We start from the raw sequence: 20773 nt of genomic DNA, 5'->3' as shown, positions 1-20773 counted from the left end.
CATTTCTGGAAAGCACTGCCCTGTGTGTGCAGCACCATTATTCAGTGCAGACAGCAGATCCGCTGCTTCTGGCAAGCTGTGGTAGCCTGGCTATGCCAAAGAGAGCAGCATGTGGTCCTTCTCTGATACTCTTAAGAGCTTGAATACCTGCAGTTTAGAAAGGTAACTTTACTAGGAGATTCATTTTTGAGGCTTGGAGATTGCCTGCCAATCCTCATCTCAAGCACCAGATCTCAAGATTGGGCCTTAGCAGGAACAGCTTTTTGGTGGGAGAGGGAGCACATGGTATTGCCYAATAGAAGATTCTTGTCTTACCAGCTGCTCCAGTATCACAGTCGTGAGTGTCAGTAAAACCCATCAACCTTTAGATAGACGTGGAAAGTCTGATAAATCTATGTTTGTGTGAAGAGAGGGCAAGGAGACATTAGGACTGATTATTTTGGGATTTGTGCTGTCTTTCATGGCATGCAGGAATGTTTACACTAAAACTCTGCTATTAGTGACTCAGAAAAGAAAGTACTTGGTTTTTAAAGGAGACTGGGAGAGAATGTCAGGGCTCCAGACAAGGCATGTGGTAAGGAAAAAAAAAAAAAGGAGCAAATAGACCGTGACCAGCTCTGTTCACAGGGTCTGCCACAGTGGACTTTCATGACTCTGCAGTAGGTTGTTGTTACTCTCATGAATGGTTGCTGCTAAATATGTAATACAACAATGAATCCTCAACTTTACTGTGCAGATCTGCATGACTTCAGCTGAACAAAGCAGCCAAGGGCTGCTCTAAGCAGGAACAAATAAGCTGCTGTGAGCWCTCTCTCAGCAGCCTCTGGATAACACAAAAGCCTTCTGGGCATCTAGGCAAGATCATCAGCCTTATGTGAACCAGAAAAGAGCAACATTCCTGGGTTTTCCATTTTTCTGGTATCTGATAGGACATACCAGTTGTTTATTCAAATTGTGTGTTATTGGCAGCATTAGAGATAGCTACAGAGGGTAAACATATGCATAGATGTTTATTGGAGGGGGGTATGTGTATGAGAGAAAATTATTTTAAAGCGTTTAACTGTATTTGTCATAAATTCAGGTCTTGCATTTCCTTCGTGCTGGATATAGCAAACTTGTGAAATAGCTGTCAGCTGCCCTATGTCTGAAATGATCTGGCGTTATTTTCCATCTGCAGTGCTCTTTAGTTAAAAGGAATAACATGTTTACAGATGGAAGCATCATCAAAGTCTTTCCTCTGCTTGTTTAACCTGTTTGGTCTCTTGATGTTTAATACATAATATGAACAGCTTGATTCCTATCTGTCAACCTGGAGAAAAGTCAAATTACTTACAACCATCCCTACACTTGAGTATTTGTCTTTCGTCGAGAGCTTAGGTCCTTTGTTAGTTAAGCTTCTCAATTGTAATATGTAAGTGTTTTCTGTTATTCAGGTATTTCTGTGAATTTTGTAACAGATATCTTTAAATAACTGAAAATGGAAAAACTTATTCCAGAGTGGTTTGCTAGACACTTTTATATCAATACTTTTTTTCTAGACATCTGGCACCTAATCAGGGAACCATGAAATGGTTCATGAAGAAATGAACCATGCGAAGAAAGATAAGCCCARTTTAGGTTTGACTGTAAGATTCTAAGGACACAAAACGTAAATTTAAACMTACACAGTTAATGCATTTAAAAGGCTGAAAGTATTACACTAGATTTTAATGCCCAAATATGCTGAAAGGACTGTTAAAGAAATCCCTTAAYATTGCCACAGATTATTTGAATTCATTTGAATATTTTTATCATTGAAACAGTTTAATTACACCACTTTTTGGTTTTAGTTACAAAAATATAAATGCCACTATTATATCTCATTAAAAATTTTGTTTGCCACTGTGTTCTAGACAGTATTTTCATTTTGTTTTTTTTTTCTAGACAATTTTATGCAATGCACAAAACTCTTCTGTGTTTAAGCTTTGTTCTGTGGTCAGTGTATCCTTTCTGTTCTCATTTTTTATGAAGATTTCAATTTCATAACACAACTTTATTTTGAGAAAATGTCAGCAATAGATGTGTATGCTACAGCTTCTGTAATAGAGAAAGCCAAATAAGCACCAAGACTCTTAACAGTGTAGTAGGGACCTTTTTCATAGTGTATTTTCCTCCCTTAAGTGCAGTAATGAAGTCTTTGGATTTAGATATTAAAACTGCAATATAGTAGGTTGCAGACTGCCAAAGTCATTTAGAAAAAGTGTGAAGCATGCTCTTAGAAGTATTTATGATTGGGGAGTTTATCTTGCACCTTTTGAAGCCAGTAAAACCCATAGAATTTTACCTAATTTTTCACATTTTCACTGTAGTTTCTGGGAATGTAATTTTCATGCAAAAAGTGTGTTGCAAGTTGCATATGTTGTGATGTYAAGAGAGATCAAATGCTGGTCTTGTATTACACATACTACTCTCCAAAACCTTTGGTATTCTTTGCTAAAGTATCTCTGACACTGTGGACTTATTTTTCCTTGAAATTTACAAAAAATGTTTAAAAAAACACATCAACTSTGTATAAAGAAGAGATTAAGGAATACAGAATTGTCATGGATGACATTTGAYAGTTTTCTTGAATAAGTTTACTGATTAACAGACCTTCCAAAAGTTTTCTAACTAAAACTTTTCTAGCCAAAAAACAATTTCTAAATAATGACATTTGATACCGTATTTTCTGGTTTTTTTTCTTTTTTAAAATAATTTAAAGTGATAAAAATCAGTAGAACACTGAAGAAGATGCAGTGCAGAGTCCATTTGCATAAAAAGTAAAAATTCAAAATCTCTTCTTGTAAACTGTACTTATTTTTCATCTATCTGTGTCTCTGGCATGATGTTACTGTTCTCTTATTTAGGAGTGTACAATAACTTCCAGATACTGGTGTTGATAACAGTCATTGTTTTAYTTTATTTGTCCCAGATGGAGAACCATTTTTTAAAAATCTGTGGTGGGGGCAAATGCAATGCACTAAACATACCTTATAAATTATCTAAGTGGTCGCAGTGGTCCATGTATTCCCATTTCCTTGAGTARGATTGCCTTCACTGTGCAGAATCATTATTACATTGAGTTCTGCTTTTTATGAAGTTTGTATGTTATGATGAAGGGAGGAGAAATATACTCATCTCCTTTTTGTTTTTCTTCTCTTAACTGTGTCATCAGGAGCAGCTGAAACTCAAGTGTGTATCTTTTTTCATGCTTCCAGCTAGATTCAGCTCTCTTCAGCYAAACAATATAATTGGCTTAGTGATTGGAAACAACAAATTGTTTGCAGCTATTCCTTTCCCCCTTTCAAAAAAAAATACTTCCTGTCTGCAGGAATTAATATTATGGGGTCAGGGAACTGGAAGAAAATATTGCTCACTCAGGAGGCTTGGTAATAAAATAGGATAGAATATAATCTGCCCTATAAAGTAGGATAAATACGCATCAAGATTTATACTTTTCTCTAGATGTACTTGGAATTTAGAGACSTGAAAAAGTACTGTCAGTGGCAAAAATGGGGGGGAACCCCCTATGAGCATAGTATACAAAAGAGTATTTTGTCCAAAGTGTAAATTTGCCCACCAGAAAACTTGCATTCTGCTGGGAGTGATGGTGCTGATCTTGCTGAAACTGAAGACCATGTTGTCTCTTACGTATAGCGAAGCGGGTGACAGCCTCTTCTCACAGGTAACAAGTGATAAGACAGGAGGAGGTGACCTCAGACTGTGACAGGGGAGGTTTAAATTGGATATTAGGAAAAATTCCTTCACCTAAAGGTTGCCAACCATTGGAACAGGCTGCTCGGAAGTGGTTGAGTCACTATCCCTGGTGCTCTTTAAAAGACTTGTGGATGTGGCACTCAGGGATGTGGTTTAGTGGCAGACTTGGAAGTACTTGGTTAATGGTTGGMGTTGATGATCTTAAATGTCTTTTCCAGCCTAAATGATTCTATGATTTCTGTGCCAGTGCTGTAATCAAGTAAATCAATATGAAARCCAAACTCATTCATACAAACTACTGACAGAGTGGTAGTTAAAATTGAGTGCCATCACATGAAGAGCCAGCTCCTTTATACAGGGTCAGAGTATCTGGCATGCATATAAATAATGCTGGGCTAGTGGGACACCTAAAGTTACAGAGAGCAACATGTAAAGCAACCTCTCTAGTGATGCTAAGAGCAATTTAAAACTACTTTGTAAATGCAGACATCTTCATGTGAGTCTTTTTGCAAACAGATAAGCAAGATGTAGGGCCTGAAAGACAGACTAGGGAGATAAAACTAATTTATGACAAGTGTGGAAAGTGGATTTTCAAAAATACTTTCTTTTGAGGATTCTGTCCTTCATTCACCTAAAATCTTTCTGAACTGCTGTGTGTATGTGACTGATATTACAGAAATGAGTACCTTGGCACTCCTGAGTTGCTGAGCTGGTCTGGGTTTATTTATATGAACCCTAGAGGTCTAAAGAACACAAACAGGTTCTAAATCTCGGCATAAGGCAGCTATTCCTCAATAGRCACATAGGTAGGTATTTGCCATATTTGTAGGCACAGCAGGGCATGTTAATGCTTACCACTGCAGGAGTCTGACATTTTTACAGTTCAGAGGTCCAAACTGAAGAAAGTTTATTATTTTAATGAAGTAAGATGGGTGTCTCCAGTGAGATGATGAGAGCCCTTATGTCAGATGTCTGAAATACCTAATGTAAACAGTCCCAAAATCAACTAATCTCACTTCCTGTAAACAGAAGACTATGTAATTATTTTCTCAGAAAATGGATTAAAGAGGACTTCCATTACAGTGCCTAGTATCATTGCAAAGGCTTATAAATGTCATCTTTTTCTCTGTAAAGTACACCATAACATYTTGAGGTTGACTGTGCCATTTAGACCAGTTATATCTTTATCTGAAACTCTTCTCTTCCCATTATGTCTTCTTCATATTCCATTATCAGATACCTGTACATGGAGCATAAGTGGCTTCTCAGTGGGTGTTTTTTTTTTTTAAATAATGACTGGATAGAAGGCTCAAAAAGTGTAATTCAAGAAGCTTGTCATTTTAAATCCTCAGTTATTCTGTGGTCCTGCCTTTTTTTTTTCCCCTTCCTGGGACATGGATGAGCTGGGCATTGTTCCCTTAGTGGTTTTATGGGTGCTGGATTATATAGTACAGCAAAAACAAATTCCTTATTTTATACTTGATTTTTTGTGTCTTTTAGAATGTATTAAGATCACACATTTGCGGAAGTATGTGGGACTAGCCAGCATGATGTCATCTGCCTTTTTGCTACCTTCCATGGCCATCTTTTTGTGTTTCCCAGTGTTTTGCTTTGGTACACTTAAACACAGTGGGGTTTGGAGTTGCTATGATCAGACTTTATGTTGCATAGACTGTAGAGTACAGTAGGTTATAATAAGTTGTCCTTCGGGGCTTTTAGAATTCAGAATTTGTGTAGCTTGCCAACTCTACCACAGTATGTTTTCACTTGTATTGAGACATTTTAAAAGTGAAATATTAAACAACTCTGGAAGAAAAAACTAATTCCTTAGGTAAAATGCACATGTCAGCCTTTTTCTTTGATGTCTTCTGCATTAAACTGTGAAATGTGTCAGAGTTAGCTTTTAATCCATTTTGATGTACCTTATTAATTCAGTGTAATTTATGCTGTTGTTTTACATTGCCATAGGGTACAAAATCAGAAACCTTAAAACAAGTATGTTAAATCAAGGCAGATGAGATAAGGTACAGGACCCATAATCTTTACACGTGTATAAAGTGTTTGGCAAAATACTTTGTTATAATGTCTGGCAAAATATACTATTAGCCTATAAATCTCTGTGGAAGTAGACACAATTTATTTATGCTGTTATTTATGCCTAAGACTGACAACTGGCTCACCAGTCATTAGCCCCAGGTTATTTCTTCAAGTACTGAAATCAGGTTGGCCATTTGCCAAGTGTAAGGAATTTCTCAGTTGTTCAGGAGTCATTAACTAAAGGTTAGTATTTTTTAAGTTCTAATATGAGTTAGGGCTGAAAAATATGATAAACTAATTGAGGCTGGGAAGGAGGAGTTTTCAGAAACAGAATCCTTTAGGCAAGATGATTCAGTTTGATGTACCAACAGTTTTTGTGTAATAGACTTCACTGATAGCACCAAGCTAGTCCAGTTACTGAGTGAAGTTAGTTCATAAAGGAGTGGCTGTTTGAGATTAAAATTTAGTAAAACACAAAGGAGATTGATAAAGTAAAGCTTAGGTGAGGGCATATATTTAATTTTGTTAATTCAGTCTGTAGTTTAGGATCACTTTAAGTTTCTTACTGACATGAAGTTCTTGTATTGCATTATCTGTAAGTCAGTCCTTTTTCTGTTTCTCTCAGAGACTCCCATTTCTTGCTGGTATTCAGTGACCTACCCTCACTTCTAAGCTATTACAGCAATGAGTTGCTGAGAGTTAGGAATTCAGGAGTTCTTAGGTAGCTCTATATCATGCATGTATGTATTTTTAATTCTGCCATAGCAGAATATTGATTTTCACCCAGTGATATCACTGAAAGAAGCTGAGAAGGATGACTAGCACACTTGATAAATGCCAGTCTCTCACTTGCCATGTTAAAAATGCATAGAAGTTGTATATATATATATATGCCACTCATTACTGATATATGAGAAGAATATGGAAATAAAATGGGGATGAGGAAAAGATTTGTCCAGCAAAGAACTTTGCTTAATGTTTCTCTTCCTGTCCAGCTCCTTTTAGCTGGAAATGCTACAGATCTCCAGATCTCTGTACCAATTTCACCAGAACTTGATTTTGCAAATTGCAAAGCTGTTCTCTGACAGATAATAACAAATGTGAAAATGCTGAAGTTTTATACCTGGAAAGAACACCTTAAGATAATATTCTCTGCTTTCTAGRACAAGCACTGCATTTTAGAATTTAGGAATTGTTTTTTGAGAATTCCAGTTTTGAGAAGGATAGTAATGGGTAGAAACCCACCATATGTAATGTTAYTCAGATAAATCTAATAGCTGTCACTAATAAAAAGTATCTCTTGAGAACTTCATGGGGGTTTAGCCTTTACTGATATTTTTGTTCATATGATGTAGAAATCTTTTAACATTGTAAGTGTTATAAATTTAGGATAATATAATAGGAGCATAGGTCTGTTTCATATATTTGGCAAATGGAAAGCAAAATTATTTTTRTAATTTTAAGAAACAGAAAGCAAGCTCCTGGAAAGCTTTATGCTGGATTYGGTGTGTTTAATAAAGTCTGAAAAATTAAACAAAGTAAACATATGCTGCTTACATTGAATGAGGCAGCATTACAAGTGCGTTGAAGGATACCCTGGAAATATGAAATAATCTGGAGGGTAATGGACAGTTCTAAATGGGTTTTAAATTTAGATAAACGTTACATAAKGCATTCCAGGCACATGGCATTATATATAAGCATTGTTGCTGCAGGAAGGGAGATAATACTGTTTAAGCTCTTCAAACACCAGCACTCCTCCTTCAAGTTATTTTTCATACATAAATAGATGGAAATCTGACTGTAGTATTGCTGGAAGGGGAGACCGCTTGCCTTTGTGTTTGAGTRTAGTTAAGATGATGTGTTCATGTTTACCTACCCAGGCAAATACAGAAAAGRAAGATATTAGTAGTGATACCAATTGTCACACAGTCTAGAAAGCTTAGGCTGCTTTAAAAATCAGACCCTGGTATGCAGTTTCTCACAGTACCAGTTTTTCAGTCCTCCAGCCCTCACTACTGATGACAGAGACCTGTATCTGCCAGGGATCTGTATCTGCCAGGAATCTGTAGGGACTCCACATGCTGCCAAGACTCTCCATGAGCTATAGCTACAGATTCCTTTTTAATGTAAGGATAGTTTGATTCCTGCCACAGATACAACTTAATTTTGCCCCTGTCTTCAATGAATTTACCACCTCTGTGCATTCATTAGTGAAGTGGTAGACTAAATATGAATTGATTTTGGAAAAGAGTTTAATTTTTATATTAATTTGAAAGCTTTCAAGCATGTGTTTGATACATCACATGGAATATTAATGGTAGTCCTGATACTTTCCAAGAGAAATACACATAAAACCACAGAGTAATTCTAAAGTAACTAGAATATATTAAGTATTACAGTTGCTGAGAATTGATTTTTCAAAGAACCACCTATTCACCTAAAATAAAAAAAATTATTAAAAGTTCTTTACTGTGGATTGGAACCTGAATGCGGCATTGCAAAGCCCGTTACTTATCTTCCYTGTATTATTTTGCCATTTGCAATCAGTGGATTGCTGCCTTTTTTCCTGCATAATTTCTATTTTGCTGCTGAAACTTGAGATTAATCCTTCCTGGAAGAAACCTACTGCAGTCTTTTTCTTGGCTGGGGAGAGGAAAGGAGCCTTTTTTTTTTTGAGTTTTTCTTTCAAGAGTTCTCATGCAGATCTCTTGTCATAGCAAAGGACGTTTTTTTTTCCCTGCTGAAAAACGCAGCTCTCAATAGATGGTGGTCATTCAGATGTGGATCATTTATCATAGACTTAAATTTCTATGAATAATTGCTGATAGCAAACAAACCTTTGAGACCTTATAGTGACAAATTTACCCCAGAAATGAAAGGTAAAGAAAGCTTTCCAAAACTATGTGAAGCATAAATGGAGCAAATGGATTCTACTTGTGCATTGATAGTTCTCCTTTACAATTGTTGTCATTCAAAACTAACATATTTCTCCATAGTTAATTACATAATGGTCTGATAATATGGGGGTCAGTGCAAGGCAGAATAAAGTAAGTACAGACAAAAGGAAGTGTCGAGCAGCAGTAATTGTAAGCCAGTAATTTTGAAAATATACAGGCAGATAAAATGTGGAAATCAGACTACAAAATACCTAGGAAAATAAATAGCAACAGAAAAACTATTTGAGTCTGACACTTAAAAGTAAGTGTGCAAGAAGTTAAATTATCTGAGAATKCAGTTGTAAATGGAGATGATAAAGTACACATTGCTGAAGGTAGCCAGTGAAGCATCCAAATGCCAAGGTGATAAATAGCGAGCAATTACACATAGCAAAGAGCCTGTGTTCCCAGGCAGGGCACAGAGCTGCTGTTTCGTGCTGCAGGATCAGCTGTGCCGCTTTCTCCTGTTCTTGTCACTCGTGTCGCTGCTCATCAGTGCTGAGGAGGCTGTCAGGAAGGTGTCTCAGCACAGGCATGTGCACACACTTCTGTCTGGCTCTTGAGGGGCTGCTCAGGAGTCTGAACATGTTCTTGTGCCGTGCCCTCCTGTGCTGGGTAGTTCTCTYGCTGTGTCGTCTCTCAGCGACAGCAAAGACAGCACTGAGGCTCTGCTCCTGTGTGTCACTGCTGGGACATGGCTTGGCAGTGCTTGCTCCTGTTCTGGTGTGCTGGAACTCCTCACTGAGAGTACGAAAGGGGCAGAATAGCAGGAAGTGTCAGTTGGAAAAAGAGGTGTGAGGTAAGGCAGCCAAGGAAAGCTGYGCTCATTTACCTTCTGTTCCTCTGGCTTCTTCCTGTGGTGACTTGCTCTGCCCAGCTTCATGTGAAAAAGTTACACCAACTGCCTACTCATATCACCATTTAATTCCTAACTGTACATTTGAACAGAATGTCTGATTTGCTTCTTGGATATAATAATAAAGAAAATTCATAGGCATCAATAAATAAATGTATTATCCTGGCAGTATGTTTTCCTGGTGCTGGTCATTTAGTGTATTAGCTTTTAAAATGTCTGTTGCAGCAGTAGCAATAGTATTAGACTATTTTTATATRTGAGTAGTCTGGTTGTTCTTTCATGACAAAAAGATGACCAGTGTCTAGTTTTTCTGAGCAGACTRCATTATTGTCTCACAAAACAATGTCCCAGTAATAGAATTGCTTCATTAAGTTTATGCTACATAGACATAATTATGCAGGAGCTAAGAATAGCACATCTAATTGAAAATAATGATTATAGAGAAAGAACGGGTTTGATTACTGTTACTAAGCAAGCACATACCATACACCCATTCATGAACTGCACAGAACACATATGGGATTATAYGATGTATTTGTTTTTATAAACAGTTTCTTTCCCCCATCCTGAGTACAAATCGAAGGTGTTACAACTCATTTGCTCATTATCTTTATTTCTCACAGACCTAGGGGGACCTGCAAGAAGGCAGCATAAGCTAATATTTATCCAGTAAATTATGACAAGCTAAGCTTTGAAAGAACATTCARCATTTATCCCCACACACATTTTAGGGAGGATGTAACTTAAATGAATCTTCTCCAGGCACCACAGATGAAACTGTCTATGTGGTTTTTTTATGTCTGTGTTTATACTAGTACCCTAAGGGATTAAACATCCTTTTAGAAATGCAAAGTCTGCCATAATGTTAATCTCTTGATGTTCATTCTGGTTAATGCTAACATTTAATTCTTTCTTTGTCTAAAACACATAGAACTCTTCTTTACTTCTTGAAAATAAAACTGATTTTTTACTGTGAAGYTGTTAGAAGTTTTCATTTATTTACTCACTATTCATTACTATTACGAGGCACATGGGATAAAATTTAGCACTCTTGTTGTCCTATTAGCTAATTCCTGTTTTATTTCTATGTCAGTTTTCTGCTAGAATGTTATGAGAAAAGTGATGAGATAATGAAATTTTATGTGTTTGGTTTAGAAATGTTATTAATATCTYTGGAGTCTCAAAATATTCTGCTGGTTTGCCGTGTTTAGCTTCCCCTCTGTTTTAACGAGCCATTTCATAGCTGTAGGCTATGTGCTAATGCTGTAGAGGCACAGAGAGATCACTGCCATCAGGAATTTTTWAACAGATGACTGTTTGGAAAATGAAGTGGTGAGAGAAGATGGGACAAACAGTTGATGCAAACCTGCAGTAACACAGCTATCAGTTTGCAGTCTTCAATCAGAGGCCTTTRCACAAGCTGTTATTGAGACTTTTTGAAAAACAGCAAGAGGAAAAATGTGGAAACAGGGTGCAGATTATGAAAGTATTCCACAATTCTCTTGAAAAGTTGTCTTTTCAGATTGTATTTGGATTTGAAATTCAGTGAATTACAAGAATTTAGGAYGGTTAAGTCCYCATTTCTACAAATGCTTTTGTAGTATTAAGCACATATTCCTTACTAACATCATCTGATTGTGGAAGACATTTCCTATTTTTTGGGCCAACATACCTGAATTTTGCCCTTCAGAAATTTTTACATAGGACCCAGCACTGACCCATCATCAACTTTGAAATGTGGTAAAGGTAGTAGCATTCCTCAGTGCCTTTGAACACCATCTGTCCTGAAATAGGAGTCAGTGTGGTGACCCAGTCTGACCTTCTGTATGCTTCCGTACACATTCTGTACGGTAACATGTAAATAAGTCCTAATCCCATGTTTCTGTCAGATGCTATTCTTTCTTTCTGTTTAGAAATTTTAATTATAAGCTTGGGCTGTAATGCTTGTGTTCCTGCCATTAAATGTGATCCGGGGATGAGCAGGACTGAAGAACTAAGAGGAAGGAATAGTGATTTGATCATGAAATACTTTGCTGATTTGCAGTTACAATAATTTGTCTTAAGTGTGCACTGTACAGGATAGTGTGTGATAGCTGAGGTCCTTTGCTCTCACATTCCTGCTGTAACTGATAAGAGACTCCTCTGCATATAAACTGTTTTCTGCTTTGTACAGAACCGCACATGCAAGAGCTAAAGCTGATGCTGCGGATCAGGCTGCTCAGGCTGCTCGCCAGGAATGTGATGTTGCAAGAGCAGTTGCCAGAGAACTTTCACCAAATTTCTACCAACCAGGTAATTGTAGATTGGGTTTTTGTGTGGCTGTTTTATTGCAGTGAAAAGATTTTGTGTTAAGTGTTGAATTCATGTGGCATGTTGTCATTCAGAAATAATACATGTGTATGCCATGAAGAGTGTACATTGCTCAAGGAGATTTTGTTTTCAATTTTCAATAATTTGGTGACTGTTTTTTGTATGAAAACAGTTGAGTGTTCAAAAGTCAGTATCAGGCATATAACTTTGCCTCAGATTGATAATTTATTTAGCACAGTGTCAAAGACAGACTTAAGTAATCATAAATCAACAGAAATTTGGGTTAATTCTATAATGTGTTTTGCTGTCCAATGGAGTTCTTGACAGTCTTGGTTAGCTAAGGTCTGAATTTTGGAGAATGYTTTACCATTAGACATGCATAGCCTGTATAAGGAATCTTCCTCTGTTGTGCCTGGGATGCTCTGGTAGAGCATTAGTCCCATATTCACAATAGCACAGAATTAAGTCTGTCTTGGTTCTATCCACACTGCAGCCTGTTTTAATCTGTCACAGCATTTGAAAAGTTGCTATAGGAAGAAGGAAGGTTGATTTTGCTTTGTTTTTGTGCTGCCTTTCCATGAGGCTAATATTTCTGTGTGCTGCYCTTTGGCTGAAAATTGGTTAGATAAAATGGAGCTCCATTTGCCAATTGAATCTCTTTCCATGTCTGCCCTTTCTTTCACCTGTCAAATTGAGTTGAGTCATATCTTGTTATTACTTCTCAAGGATCTACCTGCACTGATATGCTAATACAGATTATAGCTCTGAGATTCATTTTCACTTACTGTAGTTTTCTGCTCATCCTTGTTTCATACACAAACTTACTTATTGTTAAATGTATACACCTATGTAGAGAATGCATGACCCACAAAAGCAAAGAACAACAACATTTTCTAAAAACACACCTATTTACTTCTGGTTTCAGTTCAAGTGGCCACTATATATAACTTGTTCCTAAAACTTTACTGTCAATTACCGTAAAGAATACTTCTTTTTTATTTATTCTCAAGTATTTGGTTGTGAGAGAGAATGTGTTTTGGGGTTGGGGGACTGGAGCACTCTTTTGTATTCATTTAGTGCCTAAATCAAGGATTGGTCATGTGATTGGAATCTTCATTCCCTTTACCAGTCTTGCAGACACTCTGTGCACTTTCTGACGTAAACTCGTCTTTCTTGGACGTGGAAATCCAGAATTGTAGGCAAAGCTCAACCGAGCTATTTCCATAGTAAACTTTACTAGCTTTAAAACAGCATAAGTATGTACTTTTCACTGTTGGAAATTACCTCAGTRCTACCTCTCCTGTGGATTTATATTAGTGGCCCACACTTCTATCCTACTCAAGTCCTTTGCTTTTTTCATTATTTCATTCTCCACCAGCTGTATAAATCCCAGTTAACAGCAGCAGGTCATCTTGCCAGTCACAAATCAAGAAGTCATAACCTTAGTCTTCCAAAGAATTTAAGCATTTGGAAAGAGGGTATTTGAAAGCTGCCAARCCCTTCAAATAAAGAAATTGCTAGAGTACTTGAGTGAAACATCTGACAGTGTGAAATTTGATACCAAATAAATTACCCAAATCAAGAATTTCTCATATATCTTTTTACTCCCTGCCWCAGGAATTGAAGGAGCATTGCTGACAAATGAGCTGAGATATGGGAGAGAAGGTGTGGGATCTTATTTTCCTCCCATTTGAAATTTTTATTTCGTTTACAGAAGAGAAGCGTTTGTGTCCCTTCTCCAAATGCAGTTGGGTGTGTGTGGAATGACATAGCGAAGCATTTCTCAGTTTACTTACTCTGTTCTCTGTGTGGAAAAATGTCTCAGTTACCCAGCTCCTAGCAAAAGAGAAATACCTCTCTGGAGTCTAAATTTTGAATTTTCTAATTGTTTCCAAGGTAGCCAAATACAGCATATTTGTAAAAAACTCTATTCCCATTGCTTAAGTATTTTTAAAATGCCAAGATGTTAACTAAATTTCTGTTATCCCAAATAAACTCGTGCAAACCACCAGCTTCACACATTATATGTAAGATGTTTTCCAGGCTCAGTGTACATGGTGCCTTTTTCAGATACACTTTTTTGTGTGGTACCAGTTAACCCGCTCACTTGTACACATACTTGTTTGTATGAGTCATGCCAAGAGTAACTGGACAATGTTACTGTTAGCTTTTGTCATTTATGGTAATAAAATAGATAAATATTTCTAAGTATTTACATTCACTCACACAAACAGCAGTAAATAYCTGCTCTTCAGGTAGCATTTTTCATGTATTTGCATGAAAACAGGGTAGCTGCTATTGCTTCCTAATAGCAACTTCTTGGTTTTCTTCGCTTGAGCTTTTTTTTTTTTACAGTTTCCTTAAGTGCTGCTAAGAGGTATCAATAAGTGTTCTGTCTCATTCTCTGAAACTATAGTTAAGTAAAAGCTTTCCATTGTACTAAATTGTCTTGAAAATAAATTACCATGAGAAAATGTAATTTTTCTCTTATTTCTTTAACTGCTTAGTATGGTAGGCAAGCATGCTGTCAGCAGTAAATGTATGTAGCATATCAACAATCCCCTTGAAACAGAGACAAAAAACAGTGAAATACAAATACCTCTCCGTAAACAACAGACTCATTCTCTTCTGTCTTAATGAGTGATCTCCGACTGACTTGTAGCCTCAATCCATTTAAATGTYTGAAAATGTTTTGATAAAGCTCTTAAATTTCAGATTCTTAAAAAGCAACTTTCTAAGCCTTATAGCCTGGTATTACACACAAATTATAATTACAGTGAATATTCATCATTCATTGTACCATGGCAATTCATACTTCCCAAATACTTTCTCTCATGTTTCACCTTTGTGTTCATTAAGGCATTCATCAGAAGCTGCCAAGAGGTTCTACCTTTGTAATGTASTTTAAAAGGAGACTAAAGGGAGAACAAAGCAGTAGGAAGTAAAGTAGCATCCAGCAGGTAAGAATAGTGATGAGGTACCATGGAAATCTTGAAATTCAGGTTTTCCAGTGATTGATTGCCTTAGTATTTGCATATAAGGAAAGCCAATATGATTGAAAAGGTCAGAGCCATGGTGTAAGGACTTAAAAGTTTGCATGGAGCTGTTTTCCATGAGTTTATTCACTCTATTCCCAGGCAAGACCCTGCTTTTACTTTTGCTGTAGCATTTATTTGGCTAGTGATTAATAATTATGAGGATGTTTATCTTTGCAGAGCCCTACCCACAAGGCTCTACATTTTGTAGATTTAACAAATTTTGTGCTCTTTATAGAGGCCATACTTTACAGGCCTTTTTATCAACAAACRAAACAAATTTTGAGAAATCCCAGCTCTGACCTGTTTGTTTCCTCCAGGCATCACTAAACTTGTGGATGTGTCAAAAGAGAGCATACCAGGACAGGAAACAAATGAAACCTGAGTCATAGGCTCATTCAAGGGAGTCATCCAGGGACAGTTTGAGATTTGTCTTTGCATGGAGAAAACAGTATTGAGATTTGTCTTTGCATGGAGAAAACAGTAAGAGCTGTTCTGTGTCTGTTGTAAAAACCTAGAGAAGAACAAATGACTTATGGGTGTGATGTGTCAAAGGTGTAACAGAAAAGAAAGGTTTTTGATACTCAGTTCTAGTCTTGCACAAGATTAGTGGATTGACACATCCGTTCTGAATTCCACAGACCATCTTTAGGCTGTGCTCTTGTAAACATGTTATCAGGGGGTAAACTGAAGTATAAACTTGCACAGACTGGACAGCTAAGCCATAATTGTCTGTGTGCATATATATCCTGCAGCGAATGGATGCTGCTCTTTCATTCAGTTTGAATGAAAAACATTTGATTAAATGAAAGAAGGGTAAAACTACTTTGCTGCAGGGTAGGAGCAGGCTGGGCACTTTACCACAGAGCAGTTAAGGTCTGGCAATTCAGATCTGAATTGTTTTCTGGCAGATTATTTATCAGGCCAGCCAGCTGCCAGATGAAAATACATGGATCACAAAAACAATTCATCCAGCCTTTGACCTTCTAAACAAGGCATGAGAGAAATCAAGGAGTAGTTTGTAAATTAAAGCTGTCTAAAGAGATGGACAGAATTTCTTTAGGTGAAATATATGAGTATGGACTTTCTAATGATGAGAATAAGAATTTGGTAGGTTTTACCAGTATTTTTTACTATAGTGTTTGGTTACTTTAAGCATCAGTATTAACATGCTGAACATTACTAAATAAGCATTTTAAGTTTATTCAAGACAATTTGTAATGGCCTCTAATGCCTTAGAGAGCAACTGTGGTTTACRTTCTSTTCTGACCARTGGTAGATGTCTGTAGCTAGAGAAAAAAAAACCATCCTTCCCATCTTCCTCCTTTTTGCCATCACCACCTCCTCAAGTTCTCAAAATGCAAACTCCATATGGACAGGAAAGAGAGATTTCTGGCTGATGCTAATTAACTGGAATGTCCTGGCTAAATGCATGTGGGCCAGACCAGAGAGTTTTATTTTAAAAGCCAATTACAATGAGCATTTTGCCTGATTAAAGTTACCAGCCATGCCATCAGTTAGTGCATTAAAGATACAGAAGTTTGCTYGTTTTTCTTAGTCATACAAGAGCCTGTTCATTTTCTGAATTTATTCTGCATACAMCTTCATCATCCTCACAGATCTGTTACTTGGTTTCTTGCTGTACTACTTTTTCTCTACAATTTATTGCCTCTATCTTCTTTCTACAGAAGAGTGGAGAAACCAGAGCCTATAGACATGTTCTAATGCCCTCTTGTTGTATCCCACAGTCAAAGAAAGAAAGTGCATTAGAAGAAAAGGCATCCATTTCAAGCTTTATTCTTGTTCTCCCCTTTCTTTTTTTATAACTCTTGTCTTACAAGTCTTCCCAACTTGACTTCCAGATTTATTACCGGTCTCACCAAGCCATAGGTACAGATTCCCCACCCTTCCACATCTTTTCTTCTTGTCCATCCACATTCCTGACAGTCTGCATCCATCCTGCCACACTACCAAAGCACACCTGCTGGCTTGAGCCACTCCACAATGTTCCTGGAATGCATCTGGGGCAGGARAGCATGCTTGGGAGAAGGCAAAGCAAAGAGAGTTTGCAAAGGACTAGCCTTAATTCTTCAGGATGCTTTCTCARTCTCTCCTAGATGCTTTTGAGTCACATCATCAAATGAATTGCTTAGGAAAAAAATATGCCTAATTAGTTTTGAGCAAATAAACTTTTAAAACTAATAACAGAGAACCAGTTTCTTATAGAGACATAAGGCTGTTTCAACCACTGTAATTTTCACAGGCTTGCATTAAGTAGTGAGCTAGTTAATTTGCATCTAGGTGCATCATGGTTGCTTAGTAAAGGTAGCAGGGTCTGACTATGAAGCTAGTTAGAAGCCTGGACTAACTTCAGTGCTGTCTAGGCTGTGTTGCTATCTTGAAGCGATTTTTTGAATTCTAGCCTAGGTGTATGTATCTAATCTACCACCATGAGAATGTTAATTCCAGGTGTAGTGTGGGAGAAAGAGGTCAGTGTTCCCTTTCTCCTGTAAAAAATCATTCTTTTAGTCCAGAAAACAATCATTCCTTCCAGGMCACTGTTGGCCTGCTCCAGTGAATTTCTATATTGGTCTGTCATGATGTCCAGCCAAGGACAAGATGAAGTAGGGTCTATCACATGGGAGTATTATCACAGTGTCAAAATTTCCATTATAAATCCTATTTATAACTGYGTCATAAATATTTGTTCCATGTTGAAATTCAGCTGACAAAGAACTGAGAACTTTTCTTACAGTGCTAATTTTCAGTGGAGTATGGTGATCTATTTTGAAAGGATTTTATTATACTAGTGAAGGTTTAAATTATGTTTAAAGGGTGAGGTTTCTGCTRTTACACTTTTAACATACGACATGGGCCATTAGAGAAAAATAATCTTTGCAGCTGTATTCTGTGTTTGTCAAGGCCACAGAAATGGATGGCTAATATACRTGGCCTTTTATTCCAAGAAAGTCTGCAAAATTTAAGGCTTTGTTAAAAGTAGAGAGACTCTAGGGAGATAACCAAAAAAGAAAAATCTGATTCAYATTATAGACCTGAGTAATGTAGAGGAATGTAGTTTTGTTCAGTATGATGTAGGAGACCATGTTCAGAATTTGCAGAAGRTAAAGATTTCTGCGTATTAGTTTAGTAATAGTTATTCACTCAGATCATCAACTGAACAGGAGTAGAACCTRGAACTGAAACACAGCCAGCATGGAATTGATCATTTTTGTACAGTGAGATTAAACAGGATGAAGATTTGTAAAAGAAAGACGAAGAACAGAATAATTGGCAATTATTTTCCTTGAAACTATAGTTTAAAAATGAAAGAAAAATAGGGGGAAATTAAAAGGATAAATCATAGATGTTAACAGAGGAGAAWTATCCCAGAAGAAGAGAATGGTCACCTGTGTCAAAGGAGAGTGAGAGTGGACTAGTGATACTGAGATGTGACTAGGAAAATCACAGAGGGTCCTCAAAAAGTATCAGATGAAGAGCAGAAAGAATTTTATTGGAGGCAGTTGCCAAACTGAAGAGTATGGGATAGATTTGGCGAAGTGGTAAATGGATATTGCAAACTTAGACTTCAGAAATAAAAGCTTTGAGTGCTGATGTGAAGGGGAAGAAATGTCACTGTGTGAGGTCAGAATGCGGCATGATGAGTGGAATTTCTCTTAAATTACAAAAGATCAAGAACATCTTCTGTAAAGAAGCCAGAATTGGATACAAGACTAAGCAGCTCACATTCCCGAGTTTTACCTAGTTTATTTTTATTTTAAATAAATTGTTGTATTTCTCCAGTTCTGGCACTTGCAGTGCAGCAGTCAGTTCTGTTAGCCCACTTCAGACTCTTACACTCTATAATTAATTTCAATGCTATATATAAGAAATTAATTTTGCTGGAAGTGTGGTACAGCTTAACTAGTACTGGTTTTGAAAAACACTGGATCAGCCCTCAACCCTCTAAGAAAAATCATAAAGCCCTATACTTCAAAAGCAGTAAATTTTCAGTCTCTTTATTTTACTCCTGTTTTTGCATCTTTCAGGTTCATAATTTCAAGTGTTTTTTTCCTATAAACACAAGGGAATAAAGGAGACTTCTAAAAAGTCATGTAATCGTGAATCCCTTAGAAGTACCTGAAGTTTTAAGTAAAGGCAGTAATACATCTCTAGATATGTAGATTCAATGCAGTCTGAAACTGTCCAGTTGTTTTCATGTTATTTTTCCTATCTATATCTATGCCTGTGTATTCAGAGGTGATGCTGGTTGTTTTTTCTGTATTTTCTGTCTTCACAGTATTGAGCCTTATAGGAAGTTACTCCACAGGCATAAGAAGTGCTGATATGTACAGCCCAATGACTGCATATCCTAAGCTCTGGTTTTTTTTCTGTAGTGGAAGAGCAGAAGGGTGTTCTGAGAAAAACAGACAAATAAGGACTTTAAAAGAGACAAAAGTTAGAAGGATTTGGCAAAAATATCAATTGTTATTGAATTTACTTAAAAACAATCCTTAAGATGGGCTGACAGACTTGGCCAGCTGGAGGGAAGATATGAACCTGCTCCTGTTGAGGTCTGTTGCCAAAYTCCCATGGAGCAGGATGAGAGCTGTGCACATGAAATGAGATAAGAGGAGAAGTAGCTCATCTCTTTCCAGGCTGTATATGCAGAAGCATGTCATGAAGAATGGTCCCTTCTCTGCATGATCCCAGTGATGCTGATTCTGAAATACTGTGTAGAACTTTCGGGATCATCACATCAGAAAGATGTAGACATGCTGGAAGAAATGTAAAGTGTGAATTCTACTGAGTAAAGACAGCTATTATGCGACATTAGCTGTCTCTCTATGTTTAAAATACATCTTCTCAGAGAATACACAGTTGCAGTGAGAATAGGATTATAGCCTTTCGCTTCTGCCCATCCTTTAGAAGCTTAAAGAACGCTACTTTTGCAGTAAAGAGCTGGCCCAGTGCAGTTCAGATGAAGTAAAGCAGTCTGTAGATTTTCTGTGAAAAAGCTAAAAATTTACCTTCTCAGTTATCGCCTGTTAAGCAGCCTGCAGGCTTAGAAGCATTCAAGTAGATTATGGTGTGTGTGTKTTACTTAGTCAGGATCATTCACATTAAATACAATGTGTGTGTATTATCTACCCTGGAAAAATGAAGCCTGTCCTAGATACCGGAGTCATATGCATCACCATGTAATCTTGGCAGATTTTTTTTTTTTTAAGTTCTGTCAGTATTCATCAACAGAAAGGTAGGGTAGGTAAAGCAAGCCAGAATTAAGATTGCTAGCCACGAGCAATTTTAGTGTCCATAAGCTGATGTCCCAGTGAGATGTTACACCTAGTTGTGCAGCACTCACAATGCCCTCTACCAGCTAAGATAAATTTGTTACATTTTTCTGATGGTATTGAACGCAGAAGTGTAAAGGCTTACACACTGCTATGCAGATCCTGTTGGGAAATGTTTCCCTATTTTGGAAGTATCACAGCTACTTCAGTCAGCTGCTAAAGCCATAACAGAAATGGAGCAGAGATTGAATATGTAGTCAGAATAAATTCATTGTTCTTGGTGCTGACTCCAGGCAGTTTTTGAGATTCATTAGTGTAGTCTTTTTTTCAGATGCTTCAGTGTGTATATGTCTGCCCTATAATGATGCATTTATAAAGCTTTAGAGGAAGAAAATCTCATTTTTAGGCCGTCTCTTATCCTTAATGATTCTTTAGTTAAGGGATAMTACAAAAATGCAAATTACAAAAATACTATTTAGGTTCTGTATGCAGGTGTGTTAATGGTAGGGTAAGTCAAATTAATTTCAGWTTTGGAGGAGCTGACAGGGAGAGAAGAGGCAGTCTGGTGCT

General features: G+C 37.1%; 1 protein-coding gene across 2 annotated transcripts in view; it reads left to right on the top strand.

The window, feature by feature from the left end:
* JPH1 (junctophilin 1) overlaps positions 1-20773 on the top strand; it is an 81970-nt gene that overhangs the window by 41533 nt on the left and 19664 nt on the right. For both annotated transcript variants that reach the window (XM_057363954.1, XM_057363953.1), the window contains exon 3: positions 11741-11859. In XM_057363954.1, coding sequence (XP_057219937.1) covers positions 11741-11859 — 119 coding nt within the window. The remainder of the gene's footprint in view (positions 1-11740; positions 11860-20773) is intronic.

This window comes from Malurus melanocephalus, unplaced genomic scaffold (assembly GCF_030028575.1).
Source record: "Malurus melanocephalus ecotype Western Australia unplaced genomic scaffold, MMel_1.1 scaffold_32, whole genome shotgun sequence".
NCBI lineage: Eukaryota > Metazoa > Chordata > Aves > Passeriformes > Maluridae > Malurus > Malurus melanocephalus.
The sequence above is the reverse complement of the archived record's forward strand: the minus strand, read 5'-3'. Positions and strand labels throughout refer to the sequence as shown.